Below are 27,107 nucleotides of genomic sequence, written 5' to 3'. Positions count from 1 at the left end.
ATAAAAGAAAAATCGATAATTTTGACCCACACAATGTATTTTTGTCTTTTACTAAAAATGTTCCCGTGCTACTTAAGACTGGTTTTGTGATCCAGGGTCACAAATGTGTAAAAATATAACTTTGCCAGGCAATGCTCATTAATAACGGTAACACCAAAGAATTAGTCTGCAGTTTACGGTAAGACTTGTTGGAAAAACACAAGTTAGTAGCAATAAGCTGTACTAATAGCTGTAATAAACATGTCAGCTTGTGGCCATATATGTCATGTAAACTGCTGAAAAACAGGTGAGATGTTGTAAACCTTCGTTGTTTTTTAACTGAAGTGAGATAAAGGGTTGGATAAAGAACATTATACACTGTAAAAAACATTCCAGCTGGGGTGCCAGAAAAAAAAAAAACATACAAGTTTTTTCGTTATTTTACAGCAAACTTTTCGGTGATCTAACATTTATATTGCATTTCAAAAACATGTAAAAATTATTTACACTTTTTAAAAAAAGGGGTCATATGGCACGAATACGTGTTTTTCTGTGTCTTTGCTGTGTTATAAGTTGCCCATGCATGTATTAGACACGTAAAATTGCAAAAATTAAAGTGTCGGAACAAAAGATGCATTCTATCTAAAAGCGAATGCTCACTCAGACCTGCCTGAAACGCCTCGTGTAACCACACCCCCACAGATCTACATCAGTTCGTGGTATGATTTAACTAAGACCGCCCAAATTTATACGCAAGTAAGGTGGGCGAACCTGATGTTCCAAATATGGTAAGAGGCGTTACATTTCCGTCACACGCTTGCAGTATTCGACCAATCACTACGCACTGGTTAACTGGCCAATCATAGCACACCTCGCGTTTCAGAGCGATGAGCTTTGTAAAAAATCTGCGTGTTTCAGAGAGGCGGGGCAAAGAGGAGATACAAACATGCACGGTATGTGGAAAGTACAGCATTTTTTAACCTTAAATCGTGCATACACATTGCCTTACATCGACAACAAACGATAATATTCATGTTAGCCGTGTCATATGACCCCTTTAATATAAAAACTATGTTATAAAATAGTAACATTTTGTAAAATTTGTTCTTTCAGTGCATATCTCATATTGTATCATATTTATGTTAAGGTTTTGCATGTTTATACCTCATTTAACATGTACTGTGTGTGACTGAATGATAGTCACATGACCTCACAATATATAATTTTTGAGTATATTAGTCGTAAACGTAATATTAAGGCAAAATTATGGCAAAGCAATAAAATTAACATAAAACTGAATCATTATCGTGCCATGTGTGCATGTGCATGAGATTTGATGTGACAGGGTGGTCCTTTTTTGTAATGTGATGGGTGAACGGTAACATTGTCCCCCTTTTGCTGTCACATGCTGTTTTTGTCAGCCTGTGACCTGTTCTGCTTTTCTGGCAGTTTCATTCAGCAGTGCCCTCATGCACTGAGATGTTACCGAGCCTCTCACAGTACGACCGCTGGGATTCAGGCCTGCATGGAAGCATCCCCACCTGGGCCACATGGCACAGGACAGCACATCCTTAAGACACAGCAAGATCTCATAGCAAAGAGAGCTTAAAAGAGTCAAGTATCAGGTGATTTTTATTTCTGTCTGTCTTTTTAAAAAATTTTCAATCATTGCATTTTATTTTACACCCTTAATTTGTTTACATTTTATTTAACATATAAGTATTTATGTACATTTTATTTAACATATAAAGGTAAGCAAGTGACAAAATTGATTAAACATTTTGTTCACTGTAAATACAGACGTATTGTTGGGCATTTGTAATATTATTAACTATAACCAAGTTCTCTGAAGTATTTCACTCATCATTTATTCACCCTCATCAAAACCATATGACTCTCTCTTCTGTGGAACACAAAAGAAGATATTTTGAGAAATGTTTCAGTGGTTTTGTGTTGTTACAATGGAAGTCAATAGGGGTCAGTGTTGTTTGGTTACCAACCCTCTTCAAAATATCTTCTTTTGTGTTCTGCAGAAGAAAGTCATACAGGTTTAGAAAAATATGAACGTGAGTAAATGAAAGATTTTTGGGGGGGTGAACGTTCCCTTTAAATATCATTGGTTAATTGTTACATTCTATGTATACAGTAGGCCTCATACAGTGTGATCTAAAAGCATACTTTTTTTGTATTCCTATATCTTTGGTACAAAATGGTTTTCTTTAGAATTGAATAAAGGTTAATTGAGATTTTATGAAATGATGTCGACTTGATAGGAACGTGCTCTTCTTTTGCAGGATGTCTCTCAGAACAGAGAGACCTCAATGTGCTGGTGCTGGTGTTGTCATGGAGTTTGACCAAGATAATGACAGAGATTCGCCTGTGATAAAAGCCAGGAGCACACCAAGTATGTTTCTTTACCTCTATAATGCTTTTTGCACAGACAGAATTATTTAGATCAGAACTGCCTCCTCAAAACAAGCTGATAATTCAGTGTAACTAGTTTTTTTATCTATAATTCAGCCATGTATAATTCAATTTCTATACAAAACAAGTCTAGAGCCACATTAATAAAACTTACCTACCTTCCTTGTAGTAAAATACTCTGTTTAATTTGTTTGTTTTCTACCTGCCATGAAAAAAAATGAATTGCCCTACAGATGTGCCATACGACATATATATTTAATGACCCTTTATCTCTTAGGATCAGCCCTCATCTACCTCAAGGGCCCCAAGTTTCTCATCTATGTGAGTGGAGCATTATCTATGTGGGTAAGCAGTCCTTTCATTTCTGCCATGCTGGGATGGCACTCAGTAAGCGGGGCATGAGCTTTGGCACAGTATTACATGTTTTCCTGCTGCTTGAAAGATCATACAAAAGATGAGAAATATGATACCTGATGTATGATGTTGAGCAGAGCGTCTCTCTTCGTGTGCCAGGGTGATCGCATGTGGCATTTTGCCATTTCTGTTTTCCTGATCGAGCTGTATGGACATAACCTGCTGTTAACTGGCATCTTTGGACTGGTGGTGGCTGGGTCTGTGCTCTTACTGGGGGCTTTGATAGGAGATTGGGTTGACCGCAATCCAAGAAACAAAGGTAAAAGATGTATCATCACATTAATACTTCACATGTAGACGGTTTCATCGAAACTCGAAGTTAACTTTAGTCTGTTAGGTTATAATAACAATTTATTTTGTTTTATTATATTAATATTTGATTGTATATTAATTGTATTGAATTCAATTAAAACTATTCAACAGTTATTGATTCTTTGAGGAGGTCTACCGAAAGTTAAGTTTGGGCCACTGAAACCATCTGTTACAATTTTCTTTTTTAATTTGCTGTCATATTTTTATGACATTCATAATCATCATGATTTCTTTTCTGTCTCTCACTATAGTGGCCCACCTGTCTCTGTTCATTCAGAACGTCTCAGTGACCATCTGCAGCATTGTTCTCATGTTGGTGTTCTCTTACAAAAAGCACATTGAGGAAATTTGGGATGGATGGTTAACTGTAAGTCCTTCTGACCTTTAACTTACTGTACCCTGGAAATCTTAATGAGATGTTTCATTTAATCTTACTCGAGTCTTAACTCTCATTTGACAAGTTTTTTTTAATCATTTTTGACGTTAATGAGTTTTTTCACGTGTTCAGTGTAATGCAGTAGGGGTCACTGTTTTACATCTTCTGAAAGATTACAGCATTTACAGAAGCAAAAACGAACAAACACTGGCAGGGAAAGAGTTGCACTAAGAGTTGCATTGCTGACATGGTGTCTCTGCTACTGGTTAGCCGGTCACTGCTGTAAATTAACTTTCTTACTGCAATGACACTGAACACAGAGTAACTTGTTGCATCACAAAACTTACTCGAGGTGGTTTGTTATACGGTGGTGATCATCCTGGCAGATGTTGCAAACCTCGCCAGCACTGCTCTTACCATTGCCATCCAGAGGGACTGGATTGTGGTGATCACGGGCTACAATCGAGGTCACCTCGCAGGTACGAATGCTATTACTGTTCACGTAAAGTAAAAAAAATGATCAGAGACTATCGAGTCCCATTTAGAGCAAATTAAAAGTAAGCCTGCAGACTAAAAGTCGATGCTCTCCGGATGCAGGAATGAATGCGACCATGAGGCGGATCGATCAGGTGACCAACATCCTGGCTCCACTTGCAGTGGGGCAGGTAATGACTCTGGCCTCTAATGTGGTTGGCTGTGGCTTCATCTTGGGATGGAATCTGGTATCCCTCATTGTAGAGTTCATCTTCCTCTCCAGAGTCTACCGTATCGTACCGGAGCTGTCTGTCAAACCACCAGTCCTGGAGCATCAAAGCTGTTTGGAGAAGAAAAGAGAAAGAAAATCCTCACAAGGTAAACTTTTGTATTGGAAGTTTTTGTGGGCATGCCCCTCCCTATTTAATTTTTAGCTAGTCCAATATGATAGGACCTAATTGTAAAAAATAAATCCTCTTTTATCTAGGTAGAAGATCAGAGTGTCCACCAGCAGCCATTTCTGAAGAAAACACCAACAGCCTGCACTTACAAGAGCAATCCCGAGTACCGCCGTGCATCCACCGTCTACGTGGGCTCCTCAGCACCTGCCGAGAGGGATGGAGGGCATATTACAGACAGCAGGTTTTCCTAGCCGGCCTGGGTCTGGCCTTCCTGTACACGACTGTGTTGGGTTTTGACTGTATCACCACCGGCTATGCGTATACCCAGGGCATTAGCGGCTCGCTTCTCAGCATACTAATGGGCGTGTCTGCTGTGGCGGGGCTTTTGGGTACTGTCCTTTTCACAAAGCTGCGGAAAGCATGTGGCCTGGTCAACACTGGGGTCATTTCCAGCAGCCTGCACCTAGGTTGCCTTATGCTTTGTGTGTGCTCTGTGTTTGCCCCCGGGAGCCCCATGGACCTCAGTGTGCTAAATGTGAGGAATGTGTCTGACGTGGGCGGGATGGCCGGAGGTCACCAGAGACACGGATACCCGCTGCGTGGAGGCAGCAACCAGCCTTTCCTGCCAGACCGCTCATCCATTCACTGGACCAATAACACTGTGCTGTTTGAGAATGCACCGTCAGGGACAGAACCTGAGTCTTATGTTTCTATCATCCTGCTGTTCCTGGGAGTCATCACGGCTCGTGTTGGTGAGCAGTAAAGTGCGTACCTTTAAAACATGGATAAACTTTACATTACCAGGCTAATGTTTCATATTTTACTATACACTGCAAAAACTTTTGTTTGCTGCCTTAAAATTTTAAGTAAGCAAAATCAGCAAATGATATTAAAGACTTCTATTTGCATCTCATATAACATCATGGATTTCGTATAACTTGTAAAATTAACTTTGGTTAAACTGGATTTTTAAGTCAGTTTAATATCATTTAAATTCAAGTGACTTGTAAAGCCAATTTGATTTAACTTAAAAATTGAAAGCAGCTTTTGAACTAAAGTTTTTTAAAGTTACATTTCTTTACAGTATAAGGAAAACTTTACTGAATTTACTTAAGGTACAATTTACCCGCAAATGAAAATTATGTCATGAGTTATTCACCATCACGCCACTCCAAACCCATATGCCTTTTTTGTAAGAATTTTGAAGAATGTCTTTTCCATAAAGTCCGATTTAAGTCAACTGGGCCAAAAATGCATATGGGTTTGGAACTGTATGAGGTAACTACTACTTTTTTTGACAATTTTGGGGTGAACTTTTCCTTTAAAGACACAAGCAACACAATTTAAAAACGTTTTAATAAAATTGGCTTAATAAATATTCCTTGTATACAGTGTAGCTAAACTACAAAATTAAACTGTTTTATAAAGGTTACTTTTAATAAGTGTGAGAGATACTAACACATACACCTGTCCAATGTGTTACAGGTCTCTGGTCTTTTGACCTTTCAGTGACTCAACTCTTGCAGGAAACAATATGTGAATCAGAGCGTGGGGTGGTGAACGGAGTCCAGAGTTCCATGAACTACCTAATGGACCTCCTGCATTTCCTCATGGTCATCTCTGCCCCTCAGCCACAACACTTCGGCATTCTTGTCATCGTTTCTGTTCTATTCATTTTCACGGGACACACCATGTACTTCCTGTATGCCAGGAAAGCCAAGAGGAAACTACGCACAGATACATAAGCAACGCAGATGTGCATGCGGATTTCTCTGTTCAATGTCTCTTCACTCCTGTACGTGCCACGTGTTTTGGTTGGGCCGATTCTTGATTCATTTCGGGAATGCAGAGAAAGGGCTCGGCAGTAGTCCAGTACTCAGGTGAATAACAGCGCCTCCTGCTGACAGTCAAGAGAAACGCCTAAATTATTGTCAAGTTGGCACTTCGGAGAGCCAGACTTCTACTGGTAGTTAATAAGTTTGAAAATGCACAGTATTATTAGAGGAACATGTGTTAAACACAGCTGACACAACACCTTTTTATGGATTCTTACCAGAGCAAACACCTTTTTTGAAGGCCTTCTTAAATTTATCCCATTGTTGCCAATTAGACACAAGTAATATGCATAATATTCAAGTATATGTATAGATTTTACAGATATAAAAACTGTCACATATATGTACATATGCAACATCCTTTTACAATGTTCATAAATGTAACAAATATATGAAATATTTCTTTGAATTTCTATTTGACAAGTATGGATACTTAAATGTGTTTGTCAGTAGTTCGAGCTATAATATAAATCATAAAAGTGACAGACGGACATTACTTTTTGGAATAAAGCACTGAACAATGAATCTCGTCCAACAAACAGAAAGAGCAATCCTCTCTTAGCTACTGTTTATCTTTTAACTTTATCTCTAATTTAAGTTAAGAATTTGTGAGTTTTAAAAAGACAGTGGACTTTAATACGTCTGTTACACGTTGTGTCTTTTAATTTATCACTTTCTTTTTTGAGTTCAAAATTGATGCAAACAGAATCTTACCTCAGCACTTCACTGTTACGTTTTGAACTCTAGCTTGAACCTATTTGTGAAAGGTAACTACATTAGTAATGGTTAACATATACGTACAGTATATCACACTGCGTTGCATCTGTTGAAATTGTGTTAATAATTAAATATGGGATACCATTATTTTACAGATCGTTATTTTATGCTGATGTGTTATGTTAAATGTTTTAGAGTGTTAGACATGACAACCAATAAAAGCGTTTTTCGAATACAAAGCATTCATTGGATTGATTTGAATGGACAATAAATAATTTAAGAACGGCTGTTGAAATGCAAATTCTGGTCTGCGTCCACCAGATGTCTCTCTAAACCAAAGGACAATAGCAAGTGCATCACAATAGGGAATTCAGAGGCGTATTCAACTTCATGCGGCACTGCGCAGACTAATTAGCGTATGACATCACAGTACCGCGAGATACAGCAAAAGCACTGCATTCAAATCGTTCTCGCGGTATTCTGATGTAATTCCCTGATCGGTCTGCGCAGCTTCCAAAAAAATCAAAAAAAGCAATTTAACACTCGCTTTTAAAAATTAGACAATGGCTCTCCACATCAACTGAACTAAAAGAAAACAATAATGGCGTCAGATTTAGCACATTTAAAAAAAATTCTATCAGTTTTCTACTGTTCTCTATATTTACAAATCCGGCCTAAATTAAAAATGTATCAGTTGTAATGCAACCGAAACGAATGTAGAAAGTATCAAGATCCCTCTTTAAAAATGATATTTCTTCTTTAAAAATGATCGGATAATACAATGCCCTTGGGCCAAACACTAACAAACTTTTTAGCGGTGATCTCATAGGTACGGCCCACTCATGTCACGTGACCTATTACCTTTACAACCCCGCACCTATGTTTACTCACGTGTCTGCCATTGCCACACAATGCGCATCTACTGATCTAGCGCTGTTCCGACCGGACTGATCTTATTTGCTCACCTGTAGATGAGTCAACATCCGTCAGTGATCTGAAGAATCTCGGCACATGACCTTCAATCTGTGCTGTTTTCTGTCAGGGACATGGAGGAGATGGTGAATGAGGGTCGGTCTGTGGTCAAGGGTGGTCTCATGAGCTGGCGCTGGAGTAAAACTCTCAAGAGCAGCAGACATGATCCTTCACTTTCACCCAACTCTGAGTTCAAGACCAGTTTGGAAGTTGTAAGTCTACTTTGTAACATTTTAAAGTGGCTGTATTGTACTTGAATGTTGAGCTTTAGGATTGTAGTCAATTTAATGTAGTATAGGCTACGGTTATCGCATGTGTTAGTCTGCTGGTAAGAAATGCTCACTGCATGACTTCATGGCTGAAGTGAACTACGCTGAATTTATTCATTTTATTGGTCAGGTTGTAATGTGAGATTGGTTGAAGGGAAACCTGTTGGGTGGGATTTGAAACCTTGAATGAGGTTTTGTGTTTCTGCAACAAAACTAAAGTGACATTTGAAATTACCTGTACATATACACATTTCAATCATGTGCATTTCTTAAAATAAGTGACTCGTGATGAGTATTTACCTGTTATGTTTGCTTTCAATGTTTGATGTCGATAAATAGGTAGTTTGTTCAACATCGAAGTTTTATGTTAGAAAGATGTAAATACATTAGGGTAAAATGTAGGTGGTAACTGGTGGTCATCATTTCATTTATCAACATTTTCAATGCAATTCTCATTTTTTATAAAGACCCCTTCAGAGGACGTAAACAAAGCTGGTCCTGTGCTGGTCAGTAAGAAGTAACACAACCAACAGAACATTTATAACCGGATCAAAATGTTAAACACATTTCTTTATTATTTAATTTCAGATTTGCTTAATAGGACTAGGTGTTATAATCCCACTATTTCAGCACAGTTGAATTGCCCAAAAGGACATTTCCCACGCCTTATGCATGACAGGGGGAAGCAGTCAAGAATATGAATAGAGGAAAGGAGGTCTGAGGTTTCACTGGTAGGCATCCTCTGTGTTTGGGGGATCTCACAGTATGTGAGATTTAAACATATAAATAAAAAAACGGAAATGAAGCGCTTCTGGCCCAGTGTTTATACTGTATCTTGCGAAGTTGTCTATAGCGCTTTTCACGAAAGAAAATACATGATAGTAGAGACATAAGGGGAAAATATTTATAGAAAACAGAAATGGTATTATTACAAATATTTCATAATATTGTCATATGCCATACTTGCAATAATTGCCTGTAGGATTGTTATGGGACTGTTATTCCTAACCCCAATGTTGATTTATGTCCGTTCAATCTTTGTGTCATTTCCTCGATTTATTTGAGGGCATGAAACTGCAGATAAAACAAGAAAGTGTTATTTGAAGTATTTTAGCTGATTTACAGGATGCCACATTGTAGAGCGCTGTAGTGTTTGAAATGTCTTGTCAAATCCCCAAGTATAGCCTAGCATAAAGAAATATTGCTGATATCTGTATTATAAACTGCATGTTTCCAGACATGGAGGTTAAGTGCAGCAGTTTACATTGACAACAAAAATGACTTCACTGTGTGTTTCCACAGCAATCGTCCTGAGTCATTAGCTAAAGTACACAATGAGTACTGGCCCATCAGCCTTTCACTACCGTCCACTACGCTTTCTTTCACTGAGTCAAAATGCTTTTGAAATATGTGTAGTTCACAATACTGTCTGATGCCTTTGCTGCGCATACAGTATATTGTTACTTTATTTATTTTTCTGTATACATCTCTCTTTTATTTACAAATTAAATTTATTGTTTATATTTCCATTATACATTCTCTTGTCCAAAGTCAAATCTGTACGGTATGTCTAGAGCTGTTAAGCGAAAGTCTCAACCGGTCTGACCTTTTAGTTTTTTTAGTAATTGTGTCGATTTAGACATAGATATAATGGTGAAGTGAATGAACCTCTGTACACAATCTTCATAGCTGCTGTTCGACGATAAGAGACAGTTGACAAAGTGTATTGTCTGAATTTACAGAGCTTTATTGTTTTTAGATGTTTAACCTCATTCTTTTCCTGATAGATTATATCTCAGAAGCCGGCACCTGAGTCCATCCACTGTTCAAGTGCAGCGCAGACTAGACACAAGGTATATCAGGCATTTACCCTCCCTGTCTACACAAGTGACTTGAAAAGCTGGTTGTATAAAATGCAGTTCAATAGATGGATAAAATATTGCGAGGGGTATGTCCCTAGCATAAAGCTACCGTTTCCTAAGCATTTACATTTTTTTATGTGTGTGCACAAGAAGTAAAATTGTTTCGTATACAGTGTATATATACTATAAGGCTTTAAGGGATACTTCACCAGAAAATGAAAATTGTGTCATTTACTCACCTTCGAATTGTTCCAGATACATTTTTTTGTTCTTTTGAACACAGAGAAAGATATTTGGAAGAGTGCTTATAACCAAAGAGATCTTGCCCCCATTGACTCCCATAGTAGGAAAAATTAATTTATCTTTTTTTTTGTTCTGTTGAACACAAAAGAAGACATTTTTAAGAATGTAGGACAGTTCTGGGGCACTTTTGACTACCATTGTATTTTTTCCTATGGTAGTCAATGGGGGGCAAAATCTGTCTGGTTATAAGCATTCTTCCAAATATCTTTCTCTGTGTTCATCAGAACAAAGAAATTTGTACAGACTTGGAACAACTCGAAGGTGAGTAAATGATGACAGAATTTTCATTTTTGGGTGAAGTACTGTTTCCTATTAAGGCTGTGATGTAATATTTAAATGCATGCAAATACTTTCTCATATGGTAGCATGTTTCATAATTGTTTATGCTGTGTTATGGTCCTCATTTCTTGTTTGCTTCACATTGCTTAATTGTCAGCATTATCAGATTTTATTGTTTGTAGATGTTTTATCATGATTTAAGGCTGTTCTCTGATTTGAAGGCTTGTGTGAAGAATGTTCTGTGTGCTGGCCGAGCGCTAAGGAATGCTTTCTTATCCAATGACAAGGATAACTGGAAAGCTCATATTAAACTGGCAAGAATCATCAGGCAAGTTTCACCATAATGTGCATTGTTTAAGTACAGTATGTGTGAGGTTCTTTTTTAGTGAGTGACATTTACTGTATAAAGGTAGTTAAAAAGTAGCCTACACTTTAATAGGAAATTTCATTCTGACATGGAGTATTGTAGAAGTCGTTGTAACATTCTTTTTAAGAAGCTGATGGGAAATGACCACAAACGTAATTCAATATTTATGAGATGGGTTGAAGCATAAGTACAGTATTACCAATCTATCATGTAAAAGCCAATATTGATTAACCACTAATCTAACTGTTGGGGAACATGTCCCTCACAATGTCTAGAGTGGTTAAGGCTGTCGGATTTACAAAGTGATATTACAAAAGCAAAAATTAATTACATCATACTATGATAGAAAATTGTACAATTGGTTAATAGCATATACAGTATGTAACAATTTACAACAAGATTGTATTTGTTACTGTATTAGTTAATGCATTAGCTAACATGAACTAACACTGAACAATACTTCCACAGCATTTATCAATCTTAGTTCATGTTCATTTCGGCATTTACTAAAAAAAATTAAATTAAACATTGTAACTGTTAACATTAGTAAATGCACCATGAAATGTATCACAACTATTGTGACATTAATTATTACTAACATTAACAAGGGTTAATAAATGGTTAAAAACTATATTGCTCATTGCATTTACTACTCTCAACAAATACAAACCTTATTGTAAAGTGTTACAGTTTCATTTAAAATATATATACAATAAATGTAACCATCGCTTGAAAGGTTGTAAGTCAAATGGTAAAAAAGCATAAATATGGCAAGCATAAACATTTTCAGAATATGTTTATTTTGGTATTAAAGGTAAACTGTAATGTTTCTGTTAATAAACTGTCATGCTTGTTCTCGTTTTTCATATTGTCAGGAGAACATATATTGGTCTGGAGCTGGTGGAATGGTTGATGGATCACTGTGAATTCATACAGAACAGGGTAATCGCTTCCAAAATGTGGAACATTCTCCTGGACATGGGCATTCTGCTCTCAGGTACACAGATGTGACTGTTACGGCGAATGATATGATTGCTCCTGCAGTGTACAGATGGCACATACAGATGGTGTCGGTGTTTGGATGATTTATTGATTAAATTAAATTAAATTGCATTATATGCATTTTGAATCTGTAATACAGCGTAGCTCCCCGTGGCGTGCCTGACCAGAACAGAGTCGTGAAATGATTTATTTCAGTACTAAATCACTGTAGGAGATACATTAAAGAGGAATTCTTCAATTAGGGAGATATTTACAAGCTCCCCTTTTACCATAGTCATTACCATCATGTTATCCACTTCCAGCATGCATATTTAGCCTAGACTCGCTTTTAAAAATTTTGTCTGACATTTGTGTGTCATACAGTATCTTTAATATTAAACTCTGTTGTGTCCAGTGGAGCAGCAAGATGTGTTCGAGGACTCCAGGTCGTTGTACCAGTTCACTTTTGAGGAATGTGAGGCCCAGAGCTGCGATTTCAGAAATCAGGCCAACTGGCAGAGTGCAGTGCATCTGCTCCTACAGCTGGCACCTCACGGGCAGCTCCGTGGTGGATCCCGCATACGGTGAGCACACGTATAAAGCTAGGGTCAAAGGTCATTCAAAAGCCATGTCTCACGGGATTGTGAAACTATAGCTTTTAATTAACCACCCAGTGTTAACAGAATGTGGCTGTCTGCGGCCTTTAATGATTATCGTAACCAAGCACTGTAAAAAATGCCTGTGAAATTAACAGTGAAATTCTGTAGTTTTCACGAAAAAAACTTGTTGTCAGAAAACGTCCGTAAAAATACGGGAAAACACTGTAAAATTGTCTGTAAAATTAACAGTGAAATTCCATAGTTTTTACTAGGAGTTTTTTTCAACTCCACAAACACTATTACCACCTTCACTGACACCACTGTCACTTTATTTCTGTTGCACGTCTACAAAAGTCCTTATTGAGAATTAACACAAGTTTACATGTTGATGGCTTTTGTTGAGTCACCATTATGGTGATGAGTGTTTGCTTTAGTTGGGATCTTGACCCTTTGCTTTTTATGTTAAGACTTTCCCTAGTTTTTATAACTATGTTTTAAAACAGAAACAGGTTTGATTTCATGTCATTTTTTGTTGGGAGTGTCATTGTCTGTTTTAGAGTTTAGGCACTGATTTAAAGTGATTTTGTCATCCTCATTTATGTTAATGTATGAAATTAAATTATATTCTTAAAGGTCTTTAACGACAAAAAAAAAAATGGACTAGCAGACATCAAGAATAAACCTGTTCGTCTCAACAATGGTGACAACCAAAAAAAAACAATGCATTCTGGGTACCATCAAAGTACAAAACTCATCCATGACTCCCAGCATGCATTGCGGTACTAAGCTTTTCATTTGTTTGTCACCACTGTTGAGATTCATAGACTGATTCTTCATGTCTGAGTCAAAAATTAAATGCAGACCTTTTAACTGTTCAAAAACTCTTTACATGGTTTGTTGCAGGAAATGTGGGTCTCCAATGTAAGCTCATTCAGACTGTTATAACAAAAACTCAGATTAGAGAAACTAAACAACATCAGAAGAAAATGTCTGAAAATCAGACAAAAGAATCTTATCACATTTTTTTAAAAATATTATTTGCTATAAAAACTATGTTTTATAAAAACACTGTCATACAGTAGCAGTCAAAAGAAAAATGCTGTTTATCGAATGAAGGATGAAAGAGCCCAACTAAAGCAAACGCTGATCACAATAATGGTGACTTTAAACAACAATAAAACATCAAGTCATGGATGTAATGCTGCAGTCCCGGTGAAGCAGAAGTGGTGATCGTCTTCAGTATTCTGACATATTTCCAAGACGAATAGTGGGTGTGGCTCATGTTTTCTGCTGTGAATTGATTGGACGAATAAAAACAAGATGTTCCCGTATTTTTACAGTAGTTTACTGGCAACCACAGCTGCCGGTATTTTTCCGTAAAAACTACAGAATTTTTCTTTTCTGACATTAAATGTTTTGTGGGTCACCAGTATGCTGAAGAGTGGAGTCTGTGTTTAAGTCAAGGTCAGGCAATGAGGTACTGATGTTATGCTGCATGTTGCTTTGTTTAAAAGTGACTTTGATGTTATTTAATGATGAATTGCAAAGAAATAAAATAAGTAAATAATGTAATGTTTTAACTTTTATGCATTAGGTCCATGTTTTCATTTTATATTAAAAAGAATTGTATTTACTGTATATATACAATTATAAATACATGCTCTTAATATAAAAGACTCAAATCTATTAAGTTCATACACAGCTTGAAGTTTTTGCCCAGAAGTTTTAAACTGCAAAGCCGTTTACGTTTCCCGTATTTTTTACGGAATTTTACTGGCAACCACAGCTGCCAGTATTTTTCCGTTAAATCTACGGAACATTGTGTGTGTATACAATAAGCTTGTAATGACAATATAAGTTGAATAATTACACCTCAGATGGTTTTGGTTTCCAAAAGATAATTTATTACGGCACGTTATACCGTTTTACCGGTTGACACTTTTTAAGTTACTTTATGGCTTTAAAGCTTTTATAAAAAAATATCAAAATATGTACTCTTTTGTCTTTTGGGGCAGTACCCTTTCAAAAAGGTCCTAATGTGTACCATTATGTACAATAGTTTACATTTGGTACCAATATGCACCTTTGTGATACTAATATGTACTTTTGAGGTACTAATATTGCCCTTTTTAGGTGCAAAGGTGTACTTCTTGAAAGCGTACTGCCCCAGTGCCAAAAGCTACTGTACATATTTAAAAATAAAAATTGACAGTGTACAGGGAAAACATATCAGGAAATTATATGGGCAGAGATCGGGAAAGGACCACGAGCCGTGTTTCAAATTTGAGTAGCCATGTTGATGTGGTTATTTTTTTAAGTTACGGTTGTCACTTTTTAAAACTTCTTAAACACTTACTAAAGTTACTGTAGTTTTTACTATAGATGTTAGTTCACACTGCCCCAACAAATACTAACAAACAGTAAATTCCACTGGTTGTTGATGTTTGTAGGGAAGTGTGAAAAAAAATAAAAGTTATGTTTCCTAACATTCCAACATAACCCAATAGCTAACATTACTGGTGATTCACACAAAGTCACCTTCAATGCTGTTCAGATTCAATCAGAAATCAGATTTGTATTGGCACAAATACAAAAAAAGCTACTTTGCCGGTTGCCTCCTTGGTAACACTTTACGTAAAGCCTTTATGTATAATACATTATAAAGGGTTATTAAAGGGTACGATGCCTTATAATTGTTCATAATGTGTGTTGTAATACATTAAATGTTGTGGTAAAGAATTGTATAACCTAATGAAAAATGCAAAGTGTAACAATGAATTGATAAGTGTTATAATGTATTAACTGTAGATACAATTATTAACGAGACATTACAAGGCATCATTAATACATTAAAACTACTTTTATTAATCATTATACATATAGCTTTAGGTAAAGTGTTACTGCCTCCTTTAGTTTTGAGCCAACATCACACTGCCACAACAAAACCCAGGAACTTTGTTGAATCATTGGAAAGCAGACATGATTGCAGATGCACTTTACGGTAGATCACATGAGTGTTTTAGATTAGAAATTATAAACAAATACTGTACACTTTTCTGTTAAAGTATGTCATTATGCTTGTACATTTACATATAGGTATTTAGCAGACACTTTTATCCAAAGCAACTTAAAAAGAATTAGGGCAGAAATTAGACAAGAATTAGACAAAACCAGTGACCTGTAATCAAGACTTTAAGATTAAATGTGGCAGGGAAATATGTTTTGCGTTCCACGAGCATACCAATGTAGTGAGCTGTAGATCCAGATTTTACCAGCAGATGTCTAGTGACAACACGTCTGTGAGTGCAGGAGCCGAGAGTGATTTTGCTTCAGGCTCTCTGTCTGTCTAACCCTCAGATATTCAGACATGCCCAACCTGTTCTGAGCATCTCACCACTGCACAGAGTTCTCCATCTGACCTTCCACTGTCTGAAGAAATCATGTCTTATCAGTTTACGTATGTTCTGGTATTATCTGCAGACTTTCTTAGTTTTAACTGCCTCTGCACTTTTTTCTTTTACTGTCACAATGTTATTCTATGTAAGCTATTCGCGCTTATTGACAACAGAGTAAATAAACTATAACTCTCTGAGCAAAGGATTTTTTCATGTCATGTAATGTGTCACCTCTGAGGACCACAGTTGTGAAGGGTTTGCTCTCACTTGGTCACATCATTGACGTTTAGCTCTTTGGCAAACAGTACGTAAGCAGGGCGTTAATGGACTAAATGGAAGTCAAACTGTAGGCTGTGTCTATCCGCATTATTTCCTCTCTGCTGGGAAACGCGGTCAGGTGCTGTCCTAGTGCTTTTGTCTGGACAGGAAGTCCATCTTTAGAGATCTGTTTTTAGGTCCCTCTGTCTGCATCTTCATATGGCCCAATTAAAGTTCTGGGACACTGCAGACTTCACTGAATGAATTGAAGTCTTATGTGCGCATTTTGTGCAAAGTCATTGTGAATATATTGGGTGTTTTTCTGGTATTACAGCCAATACAATTCCCAAAGGTTTGTTCAAGATTGCTATTATTGTTATTTGACTCACAGTAAAGAATAGGTTCTACACTTACAAAACTTATAAAAAGCATTGTTTCAGCATCATTGTAGCTACATACAGTGATTAGTTGAATTACATAGAAATAATTTACAAAGAGAAAAATGATAAGTAAGGGATAATGTACAGGCGGTTGGTTGTTATTGCAGAAATAAGCCACGGCAGTGTGATCAGGACCCGACGCGAAGCGGAGCGCGATAACAACCGGTAACATCCGGGTTACTGTTTGTTATTAGTTTTGAGAGGTTGTTATCTGAGAATAACGAACCTGCAAATGTCGTGACTGGCCAATCAGAATCAAGCATTCAGATGAGCCGTGTAATAATTCTGAATCATAGATTATTAAAAGGAAATTATTTCAAATGAATAAAATGCAAAGATATTAAAGGAATAGTTCACCTAAAAATATAATTTTTCCATTTAATCACCCTCATGTCATTCGAAACCTGTATGACTTTCTTCTGCAGAACACAAAAGAAGACATTTTGAAGAACGTTGGTAACCAAACAACGCTGGCCCCCATTGACTTCAATTGTATAGACACAAACATTGAGGAAATATTATCTTTTGTGTTCTGCAATAGAAAGAGTCCTATACAGGTTTTGAATGACATGAGGATAAATGTATGATGACAGAATTAGTCATTTTTAGTTTAACTATCCCTTTAAGAATTTAAGTCTTTGAAACCACACACATCACTGAGATTAAGTTGTGGTTTATTTTGTTCTCTAGCTATAAAGTAGAAGAAACCCCAAAGACATCAGAGGTTTTTAATCCAGTTCTTCAAATGAGAGCGTTGGAGCATCTCACTTCAACGGTAAGAAAACTATTCTGTATCAACACTCTGATCCAGTAAGCTTTATCTTTTTCATCTTTTTCTTTTTGTTAATTCATGTAAATCTATCAACTATGCATGACCACAATATACATAAGACTGTTAGGCCTGTGTTTGTCCATTTGAGAGCCTGCAGATCTGGTGTAATGTACATTACTGTGGCCATGCTGAGCATTAGGTTCCAGCCATTAAGGTAATGTTGCAGAACCTCTCCTCAAGGTGGCATGTGCACCTGCAGCCAACTTGGAAACCGAAATATAAAGTCATTTCCTGCAATTCCGAGAGGATGTGATTTTGCATTGGATGCCCAGAGAAACCAGAGTTGGCCGTGGCTTGTGCAAGCCAAGAGGTCCGTTCCACAACTAAACTTATTCAATAAATGGTTGACAAATAAATTCAACATTTGTCCTATTGTGTGGCTTAGCAAAATTTAGAAAACAGGCTGTTATTATTTGTTTTATATTATTTATATTTATCTAAATAGCATAAGAGAGATTTGTCATCTTTGTTAGATTTTTTTCTAAATTTTTGCCGTCACACCATAGGACAATTATGCATATTAGTCTGTCAACTACCCAAAAACCCGAGCGTAACCTAATAACAAAAAATAGTTTAAGTTGATCTAGATCTACATTATTAGGACTTTATTTTTGGTCTATTGGCACGGATGCAGTGTCCGACAAAGCAAAGGTTTCACGTTGCATTAGAAAGCTAGAGCGATTCAGTGTTCACTTGTATTATTTATTAATTAATTATGATATAATTTATTCCATAACAGGAAAAAATCCAGTCATGATCATGTAGTAAGATGAAATAAAATAATATTCATCTAGTCATGTGATCCCAGCATTGCAGTTGCCATTAAAGAGCAGCTTTTATTACAGTATGTAAAGTTCCTTACCTTCATTTTATTTGAATCTCAAATTACATTTTGAACATGTTTAAGGGATAGTTCACCCAAAAGATGAAAACGCTGTCATCATTTACTCATTTCAAACAAGTATGACTTTCTTTCGCAGAACACTAACGAAGATATTTTGAAGAATTTTGGTAACCAAACAACGACAGTCCCCATTCACTTCTATTGTATAGACACAAGACAAATGCAAGTTAATTCTTCAAAATATCTTCCTTTGTGTTCTGCAGAAGAAAGAAAGTCGAGAGGGTGAATAAATGATGACAGAGTTTTAATTTTGGGGTGAACTTTCCCTTTAATAATTGACTTTTAATAACCTTGCACTTTGCTGCATTGAAAACGGACCTGTCAACATTCTTTAAAACAACTCCTCTTGTGGTCTGCTAAAGTAAGAAAGTCATACAGCTTTGCAACAACATGAGTTTTATTTACACCATTTCTAGGTGAACTGTCCCTTTAAGAGAGCTTTTGTATTTGGCCGTACAGGGTCACAAAGTGGCACATTTCCCAGTCCAGCTCCATTTGTCATTGCCCTGTGTCTGTAGACTCGGGTCAGGAGCTGCCACATCAGACGGCCCCACAGGACGTGTCATTTTTATGGGCCACTAAGCACTGTTAAACACCTCCATTACTTTCTGCCACACACCTGGTTTACTAATGCTCCCTCCTCCCATGATCTAAGAGCAGCTGGACTTCCTCTCAAAACTGAGTGATATTTCCTTCCAAATAACTGATGGATCGGATACATTTGTATTCGTAATGTGCCAAGTGCTCTGGGATTACAACACAGAGCCGCAGTTTAGTTACCACCTCAGAACACATGGATTTGACAAGAAGACAGATCCTGAATAGCTTCAGAGGTTTGAGTCGAGGTTTTATGTGGTACACGATACTCGAAGGTATTGTGTGATATCTTGAAAATGAAAGGCTGTGAAAGAATAAGTAACGCATAATTCTTCATACCCCTGCAAAAAACATCAAAGTAGTCAATCCAGAGAACTGATTATTGATTCAGAGCATGCTGAGTAAAACAGAAGTTGATCGTATAGATACAAAACACCAAAGATCTTTTTTTCCACATGAAGCTGGTTGTGAAGAATATGGCACGGTGTCATTACAAGACTTCAGAAAGTCAAGAGTCTCTTTTTTTAATAGGTGCAGCAGGAACTTCTCACGGCTCTGGCTCGCAAGGCACAATCTAAATCAAGTAAGAATTATTCTGAGCATTTCATTTTTTATTGCACCGTCAAAATGCATTTCTAGTCTTGTGATTGCGTTTGAGCAGCAAGTATTAAAAAATATCATTCTAGCCTAGATTCCTCGCTCATCCGCTATGTATTTGTGATTTTACAGTTGTTGAGGAGAACAGAACAGAGACCCCTCCACCTTCTAGCTGTGCTGAGCTCACGGTAAGGAGAAAACACATTCAAGGGTAATGAGCTTAAATGTGTGTGTATGTGTTGCTGTGTTGGTGTGTGCGCATGTTTTGCTGAGCTCGACAGGCGTCCGGCAGCTCCGGCTGCTGTCTACGCTATATGTTCTCTGATTGAGCACTGCTTTCCTACAGCTTGGTCATCAGTAGAAAGCCCCTGAACTGGCAGAAAGAGAGAGGACGTGTGATTGGTGATAGATGGAGACTCTATATAATTTGTGTCAGGATGGAGTCCTGTGACTGTTCGGTAAGCTCTAGGCTTTTTCAGGCCTGTGTGATAGCTGATGGTTCATTGCAACCTGTCTGACAGGTCTGTGATCAGCACACAGAATGTCGGCCGTGTGACAAATGATGTTTCAAAGGCAACACTGTACAGACTGGAACATATGGAGTGATATAAACCAACAGTTCTTAGTTGCTTTAATAGGAGCCCAACACCGTAATGGAATTGTTTTTCTAACAAATCTAAACAAAAATGACGCATGTTGCAAAATGTAAGGCTATTGAAATGTATTAGGGTCAAAGATGTAAAACGATCATTTATCATGTGATGTGACCTATAATAGCAATAACTGTATTCAATTAAAAATAAATATTTAATTTATGTGTCTGAAACATGAATCACTGATACAGTACAGTATGCTTATGTACATGGCAGTTTTAAAACATTTTTATCAGTTGTTTGCGATTTCAGGAAAAATAAGTCTGGTAACTACATTTAAAGGTCCAGTGTAGGACACTTGGCATCATCTAGTGGTGAGGTTGCGAATTGCAACCAATGGCTCACTTCACCCCTCCCATTAGAAGCATTACGGCGGCTGACACAGAACCAAGATGTCGTCACATTTTCACTTCTTTGCTGAAGGATATAACATATTTACGAAACACGCTCTGTAGAGCAGTTTGTCCGTTTAGGGCTACTGTAGAAACAACATGGCGAATTCCATGCAAGGGGACCCGCGGTGTATGTAGATAGAAATAGCTCATTCTAAGGTCATGAAAACCTAACGCTTCATTATGTAAGGTCTTTATACACCTCTGAAGACATAGTTCTGTCAATAGATCTTCCAAAAAATAACACGGCACCTTAAGAAGACAACTCTGAAATTATAGAACAAAAATATGAGATCATTACTTGACGAAAATTTAAGAAATACTAATACTTTGTTTCTTAACATAATACTGAGGAAATTAAGCATGTTAAGGAAATGAATTCATTTTAAGATAAATCATGGTCAAACCACATGGCCAATTCATCTAGATGATAAAAACACTAAAATCACTTAATTTAACATTTTAATCTGCATTTACACCACATTCTTAATGTTTGAGTAATTTTGCTTTAACAGAATGAAAAATAGTGGTCGGTACACCGTCACTGCAAGTCAATGTGTATTTTGTGTAGTTTTCTTTTTTTTCCCAAAGATAAGGATATATCAAGCAACATGTTCATGTTAGAATTTGCCTAAATTTTCTGGCTTCTAGCAATCTGCAGCAAAACCATATAGAGTTAGTTTAAATTATGTGCCTTTGACATAACAACTTAAAAATGTTATTAACCCACATTAACCTTATTTGACCCTATCAGAGCACACTGGCTACCAGCTGCTCATGTTGCAGTTCATGTTGAATTGTTTATGTTATCTCAAGAGCTTATCATTGGTCCTCTTTTTGGTAATTTGCTGTTATCTGCTGTAGAATTCTATCTAACTGTCTATTGTTTTCTATATTCATCCATTGCAATGCAACGCTGAAGAATGTCAGGGACTCTGCTGGCGTTGAATTTGTCCAGCATGAGGTTTGATTCCTTATATAGCCAGCAGAGCTGATATGGAAATCCTTGAATGTTCAGGACAAATTCGTCTCTCCTTCCCTTACTTCAGAGAATGAGGTCACAGGTTTCTCCACTGGACGTGTGGTATTTGCCATTGTGTTTGAATGGAGCAGGAAGATGGGAATTTCTGTCCTTGTTTACCCTCGGTATGAATTTAGATCGAAGATTATCATTTAGTTACATTTCCTAATTATTCCAAATATTGTGTAAGTGTATTTGGCTTATTTGGTGTTGTATTTTGTTATTTTGAGGCAAGGACATCACCTATCAAGAGTTTTATTGTTTGTTTATGTAGCCAAGATGCTTTCAGATGCTTAGCGATGCCTTTAGATCTTCAATGTGCAATTTTACAAAAAAATATAACCATGTGCACAACCACAAGTAAACATTTTACAGAATGTTTTTAGGTTATAAGTGATAAAAGAATATATATATATTATTCACAATGGTTGGAAATAATTACCAAAACAGTCGGAAAAGTCAAGTTTGAAGATGCCACTTGCTAACTTAAAGGTCCATTGTGTGAAATTTAGCAGCATCTAGCGGTGAGGTTGCGAATTGCAACCAACTCTTTCGAAGGACTATGTTGTCATGTTTTCGCTTCTTTGCGATATAACATATTTAAGGTCTTTGCACATACAGTCCGAAATTTTCGTATGCGTTTTTTCGTATTTGCCTCTCGTTTGTACGGTGTCTCTGAATTGTTATAAAAGGCCACTCAAAATGCTTGCTACGGATGCGAAAACGCATAAAATCGAACCCGAAAATTCCGGAGGCAGTGTATAAATGTGATTGACACAACCTGAGGTCGTATTTATTTTTTAACGTGCGGAAATTTCGGACGCAAATTTCGGACTCAATGTGCAATGGGCTTTACATAGGAGACAACATATTTACGAAACGCACTCTGTAGAGCAGTTTGTCCGTTTAGGGCTACTGTAGAAACAAAATGGTGTTTTCCATGCAAGGGGACCCCCGGTATTTGTAGATAGAAATAACTCATTCTAAGGTAATAAAAGCATATAAAACCTCTGAAGACAAAGGTGTGTATATTATATTGCACACTTGTAAAATTACACACTGGACCTCTAATGAACTTCATTGTTACGTTTGACCAGTACTTCTTGGGTCGCTGTTTATAATGTTTGCATTATACAATAGCAAGTGCCACTTGATCAAATGGAGAGTAGATTTATGTCATCTTAATTCACATGATCACTTAACCATCAGTAACCTGTCCTCCTAGACCCCTCTCCGGCCTTTCTCCCATTTTCTGGAGATTGCGATACTTCCTATTCGGGATTGGAGGGACTGCCAGATGTTTCCTGGTCGCCTCCACCCTGCTTATGTGCGTAAGAGAAAGAGCGGAGAGAGAGAGAGGCAGGTTCCCTCTCCCCTCAGGCGAGCCTTCACTTTTTAAAGCTTTCCTCCTGAGCGCCTATGTGTGCCTACGGCTTTCTGCACCGTCAGGAGTGCTGTGACTGTCTCGGCTAACCCACAGTTAGGGCATTTTCAGTCTCATCTGAGTGAGACACAGCTGGAGTGGACAGGCTGTCAAACTCTCAGTGATTCAGAGAGAGAGAGCTGCTCGTGTGTGCCGTGGCCCCATGGCGTGGGACTGTGGCCTAAAGTTTGTGTTTTCTGTGTCTCCTACACTGCAGCAGGGCCCTGGGGCTGGTGTACGCGACAGAGAGGACATCAGCCGATTGGAGCTGGTCCAGAGACTGGCCAAGGACGGATGCCGCCTTCTACACAGCCCAGTGAGAGCTACTGAACGTCCCGCTGAGGTGAGATTTATTAACATTCATGTGTGCTATGTGTGTGAAGGTCTGGCTGCAAGATTTTTGTTAGGAAAACATAACAAGGATGAAGCAAACAAAATGAATTCTTGTTGGTTTTGTTTCTTGTGCAAATAAAAAAAATCTAAGTTCTGTCGTGTGTGAGGTACCAGCTCTTTATTGATTTATTTTTACAGTTTTTTACTATTCGCACAGTTTTTATCAGTTTGTGTGGTTTGTGAATTGAACCCATGACTTCACCAACTACATACATTTGAGCTACATTTACTTTTTACTCTTTTATAACTTTTTCATTACATTTTGTTGTGATTTGTGACGCAGTACACTTACAATACTATAAATACTATAGTATCAAAAATGATTTTATATATTTTTTGCTCTGTTAAACACAAAAGAATATATTTTGATGAATTTTGAAAAGCAAACGGTTCTAGGGCAACTTTGACTACCGTTTTAATAACTATGGCAGTCAATGATGTCCCAGAAATGTCAGTTGTTAACATTATTCCAAGTGTCTTTCTTTGTGTTCAACTGAACAACGAAACTTATACAGGTTTGGAACAACTTGCGGGTGAATAATTCATGACAGAATTTTCTTTTTTGGGTGGAGTATCCCTTTAAGTTTTCTTTTTTCAAATTCTCAAACTGTTTAAACAACAAACCCAAAAAGATCTCTCATTGGTTAATCCCATAATAGTTCCATTTCCTCATAGCGGCCAGCCACTCACAATGACAGGAAGAGTTGACATCAGTTCTATAAGGTTGGCGGCAACAAGTTTGCAATGGCAGGTCATACCCTTACGCAAAGAGAATATGTTTTACTATATTTTTACAGTCAGTATAGTAAATAATTTAATATTTGAAAGTGTAGCCTATAGAATAATATATTAATGAATTTCTGATTTTCATAATTTTTCATTGCAAAATGTAAGTACTTGTATTGTTTAATATACTGCATTATATCTCCCAGTATATTTTTTCTCAAGGGTAGCGTCCTATTCTGGGAGAAATGTTTGCTTAAACTTACATTGTGCTTTATATCCATAATAAGCCTTATCCAAATCACCATTGATTTTTATGAATATCACAATACGGGCAGTTCTGCTGTTAGGGTTGGTTGGGTTCATCAAAGGTGGAAAAAGTACAAAAATATTATACTCAAGTACTACTACTTTGATGAAATTGTACTTGAGTACGAGTAAAATTACCAGTCACAAAATCAAGTAAAAGTAAAAAGTAGCTTGTTTAAAATTTACTCAAAGTAAAAGTTACTTAGTTTTACAATACAATACAATAATTTTTTTGTCTTGTTTTGCAGAAATATCACAGAATCATATAGCAGAAATATGAACTAAACAATTATTAAATCAATATACATTTTCTTCAGAAGTACAATTAAGCCTTAAAAAAGATTTTAAGCCTTGTTTTCTTAATAAATTATCAATGGTACACACTGCTAAGTTTCATAACTGAAATCACGTATAAATCGTTCCACGCAGGGTTACACGTTTTTACGGAATGAGAGTAAATGTGATGTTTGATGTTTTAACCCGGTCGTTACCATGGCAACATTTTTGCCGTTGATCACAGTGAACAAGAAACATGAATCCCATTCCCAAGAGTTTAATCCGTTTGATATGTATCTGCTGTTTTCGGCCAAAGACTGGTTAAGTGAGGCAATTTGAAATAAAACACAAACAGAGACACTGTGTTTTGTTTATGTTCAGAGCTTCACAGCGCGCTTTCGCGGTGTTGCCATGTTTACATATTTTTAAGAGCTTCACATTTGTTGTTTAGTCTTTTCTTATGATGCTGCATATACATTATATAGTTAATAAAGTGAACAGTTGCGCGTAGTGCTTTTTTGCCTTATTAAATGTATCGATGTGTCGGTTTATTTTGGGCTTGTCATTGTTTGCTGCTCTTTTCAACAATACTGTATATGATCTGGCAACATGGTCCTTTTTACGGCAGGGCTGGTGAGGCTTTTCAAACGCATGAAATAGCAAGCATATTCATGTGACTTTCTTGCCCCGCGCTTAAGAAGAAGAGAGAGACATATGATGCATGTTAAATATGTAATTAAAGCAGAAGTTCAGTTCGGTTCCATACACAATGCATAAATGTGGTGCAGATACATAATCCTGTTTTGAAGATGAAATGGTTGCTTAAATATGTGTCAGGATCGGGGAAAGAACCCAAGCACAGGCAGCGAAGCAAAAAACACTTAACTTTAATAACAATAAATCAAAACCCACAATGGGTAAAACTATAACAAAACACGAACTAGAAACAAACACTTCCCACGAGGGACAAGAAAACTAGATTTACACTAAAATGACAGGGACAAGACTAACTAATAACATGGTATGAAACATGACAAGGTAATCCAAATAGACAAGGCGGGGTAAACAAGTAAACATCTAAGGCAAGAGACAAGACGACATAGCAAACATAGCAAATAAGCAAAACAAACTAGCACAGGACAGCAGCCACAAGTGAATTAAATAGGGGAACTAACAAAGGATAATTAACAAGGGACAGGTGTCAGGAATGAAACACTAATGGAAAGCTAAACGAGGAAATGAGAGGGGCGGGGCCGAAGACGAGACCGGAGAGAGCGTATGCTATGTCAGAATCAACAATAACATGCCTCTCTCCACACAAAACATGAGGCTCTGTCATGATTCTGCCACAAGTCCAAGAAAGACATGACATGATGAGGCAGAACCATGACAGAAGCCCCCCCCCCCTTAATGAACTCCCCCAGGTGTTCACGAAGGGGCAGACTAACGTGACAAGACAGACTGGGTAACAGACAACATCCAACAAAACATGGTGAACATCAACAAAGGTAGACAAGCAAGAATAATCAGGGGATTGGGATGACAATAACAAACAGGGGAGGGGGGGAGAGGGAACACATGAGTCCATGGGCGGAAGTCCAGAGGGGCTAGGACAAGGGGAAGCTGTCTTAGTCCTACGGGCCGCTCTAGGGTGCACAGTCCAGGGGGCCTTAACAGGGGCAGGCTTGGCTGCCTGCTGGAATACCGGCTGTACCAGACAGGTTGCTGGTTGGCCCACCGTCTGAATCACCAGCTGGGACGCCGGCTGCTGGACCGGAATGGACTCCGGCTGCTGGACCGGACTGGATGCCGGCTGGACCGGACTGGATGCCGGCTGGACCGGACTGGATACCGGCTGGACCGAACTGGACTCCGGCTGCTGGACCGGACTGGACTCCGGCTGCTGGACCGGACTGGACTCCGGCTGCTGGACCGGACTGGACTCCGGCTGCTGGACCGGACTGGACTCCGGCTGCTGGACCGGACTGGACTCCGGCTGCTGGACCGGACTGGACTCCGGCTGCTGGACCGGACTGGATGCCGGCTGGACCAGACTGGATGCCGGCTGGACCGGACTGGATGCCGGCTGGACAGGACTGGACGCCGGCTGCACCGGACTGGACGTCGGCTGCACCGGACTGGACGTTGGCTGCACAGGACTGGAGTAACATTTATATTTGTCACTGGGTTTTGCATCTAACCAATAAAAAGTCTTAAAAAGGCTTTGTCAACTTTGACAACACAGTATTTAATCATTTAAAATATACAGTGTTTTTTCCATTTCCTGAAAAACTGTGAATTTGGACACCCGAGGTTTCAGAAGGACAGCA

The 27,107-nt window shown here is 37.9% G+C and overlaps 2 protein-coding genes across 2 annotated transcripts in view; both read left to right on the top strand.

The window, feature by feature from the left end:
• The first annotated feature begins 1,361 nt into the window (after window positions 1-1,361).
• On the top strand, window positions 1,362-6,230 carry si:ch211-254p10.2 (solute carrier family 40 member 1). Its single transcript, XM_057340535.1, has 9 exons — window positions 1,362-1,604; window positions 2,274-2,383; window positions 2,681-2,748; window positions 2,917-3,076; window positions 3,381-3,496; window positions 3,858-3,984; window positions 4,103-4,357; window positions 4,467-5,132; window positions 5,866-6,230. The coding sequence occupies exons 2-9, from the start codon at window positions 2,275-2,277 to the stop codon at window positions 6,123-6,125; spliced, it is 1,761 nt and encodes a 586-aa protein (XP_057196518.1). The 5' UTR covers window positions 1,362-1,604; window position 2,274; the 3' UTR covers window positions 6,126-6,230.
• A 1,620-nt stretch (window positions 6,231-7,850) lies between these two features.
• rapgef5b (Rap guanine nucleotide exchange factor (GEF) 5b) overlaps window positions 7,851-27,107 on the top strand; it is a 50,621-nt gene continuing 31,364 nt past the window's right edge. The window contains exons 1-9 of the mRNA XM_057340630.1: window positions 7,851-8,116; window positions 9,961-10,026; window positions 10,839-10,945; window positions 11,860-11,981; window positions 12,381-12,549; window positions 17,348-17,432; window positions 19,522-19,573; window positions 19,720-19,775; window positions 23,294-23,419. Of these exons, the coding sequence (XP_057196613.1) occupies window positions 7,979-8,116; window positions 9,961-10,026; window positions 10,839-10,945; window positions 11,860-11,981; window positions 12,381-12,549; window positions 17,348-17,432; window positions 19,522-19,573; window positions 19,720-19,775; window positions 23,294-23,419 (921 nt within the window). The 5' untranslated portion in view covers window positions 7,851-7,978. The remainder of the gene's footprint in view (window positions 8,117-9,960; window positions 10,027-10,838; window positions 10,946-11,859; window positions 11,982-12,380; window positions 12,550-17,347; window positions 17,433-19,521; window positions 19,574-19,719; window positions 19,776-23,293; window positions 23,420-27,107) is intronic.

This window comes from Triplophysa rosa, linkage group LG8 (assembly GCF_024868665.1).
Source record: "Triplophysa rosa linkage group LG8, Trosa_1v2, whole genome shotgun sequence".
In the NCBI taxonomy this organism is placed as follows: domain Eukaryota; kingdom Metazoa; phylum Chordata; class Actinopteri; order Cypriniformes; family Nemacheilidae; genus Triplophysa; species Triplophysa rosa.
Note: the sequence above shows the minus strand (reverse complement) of the source record. Positions and strands in the feature narration are given on the sequence as shown.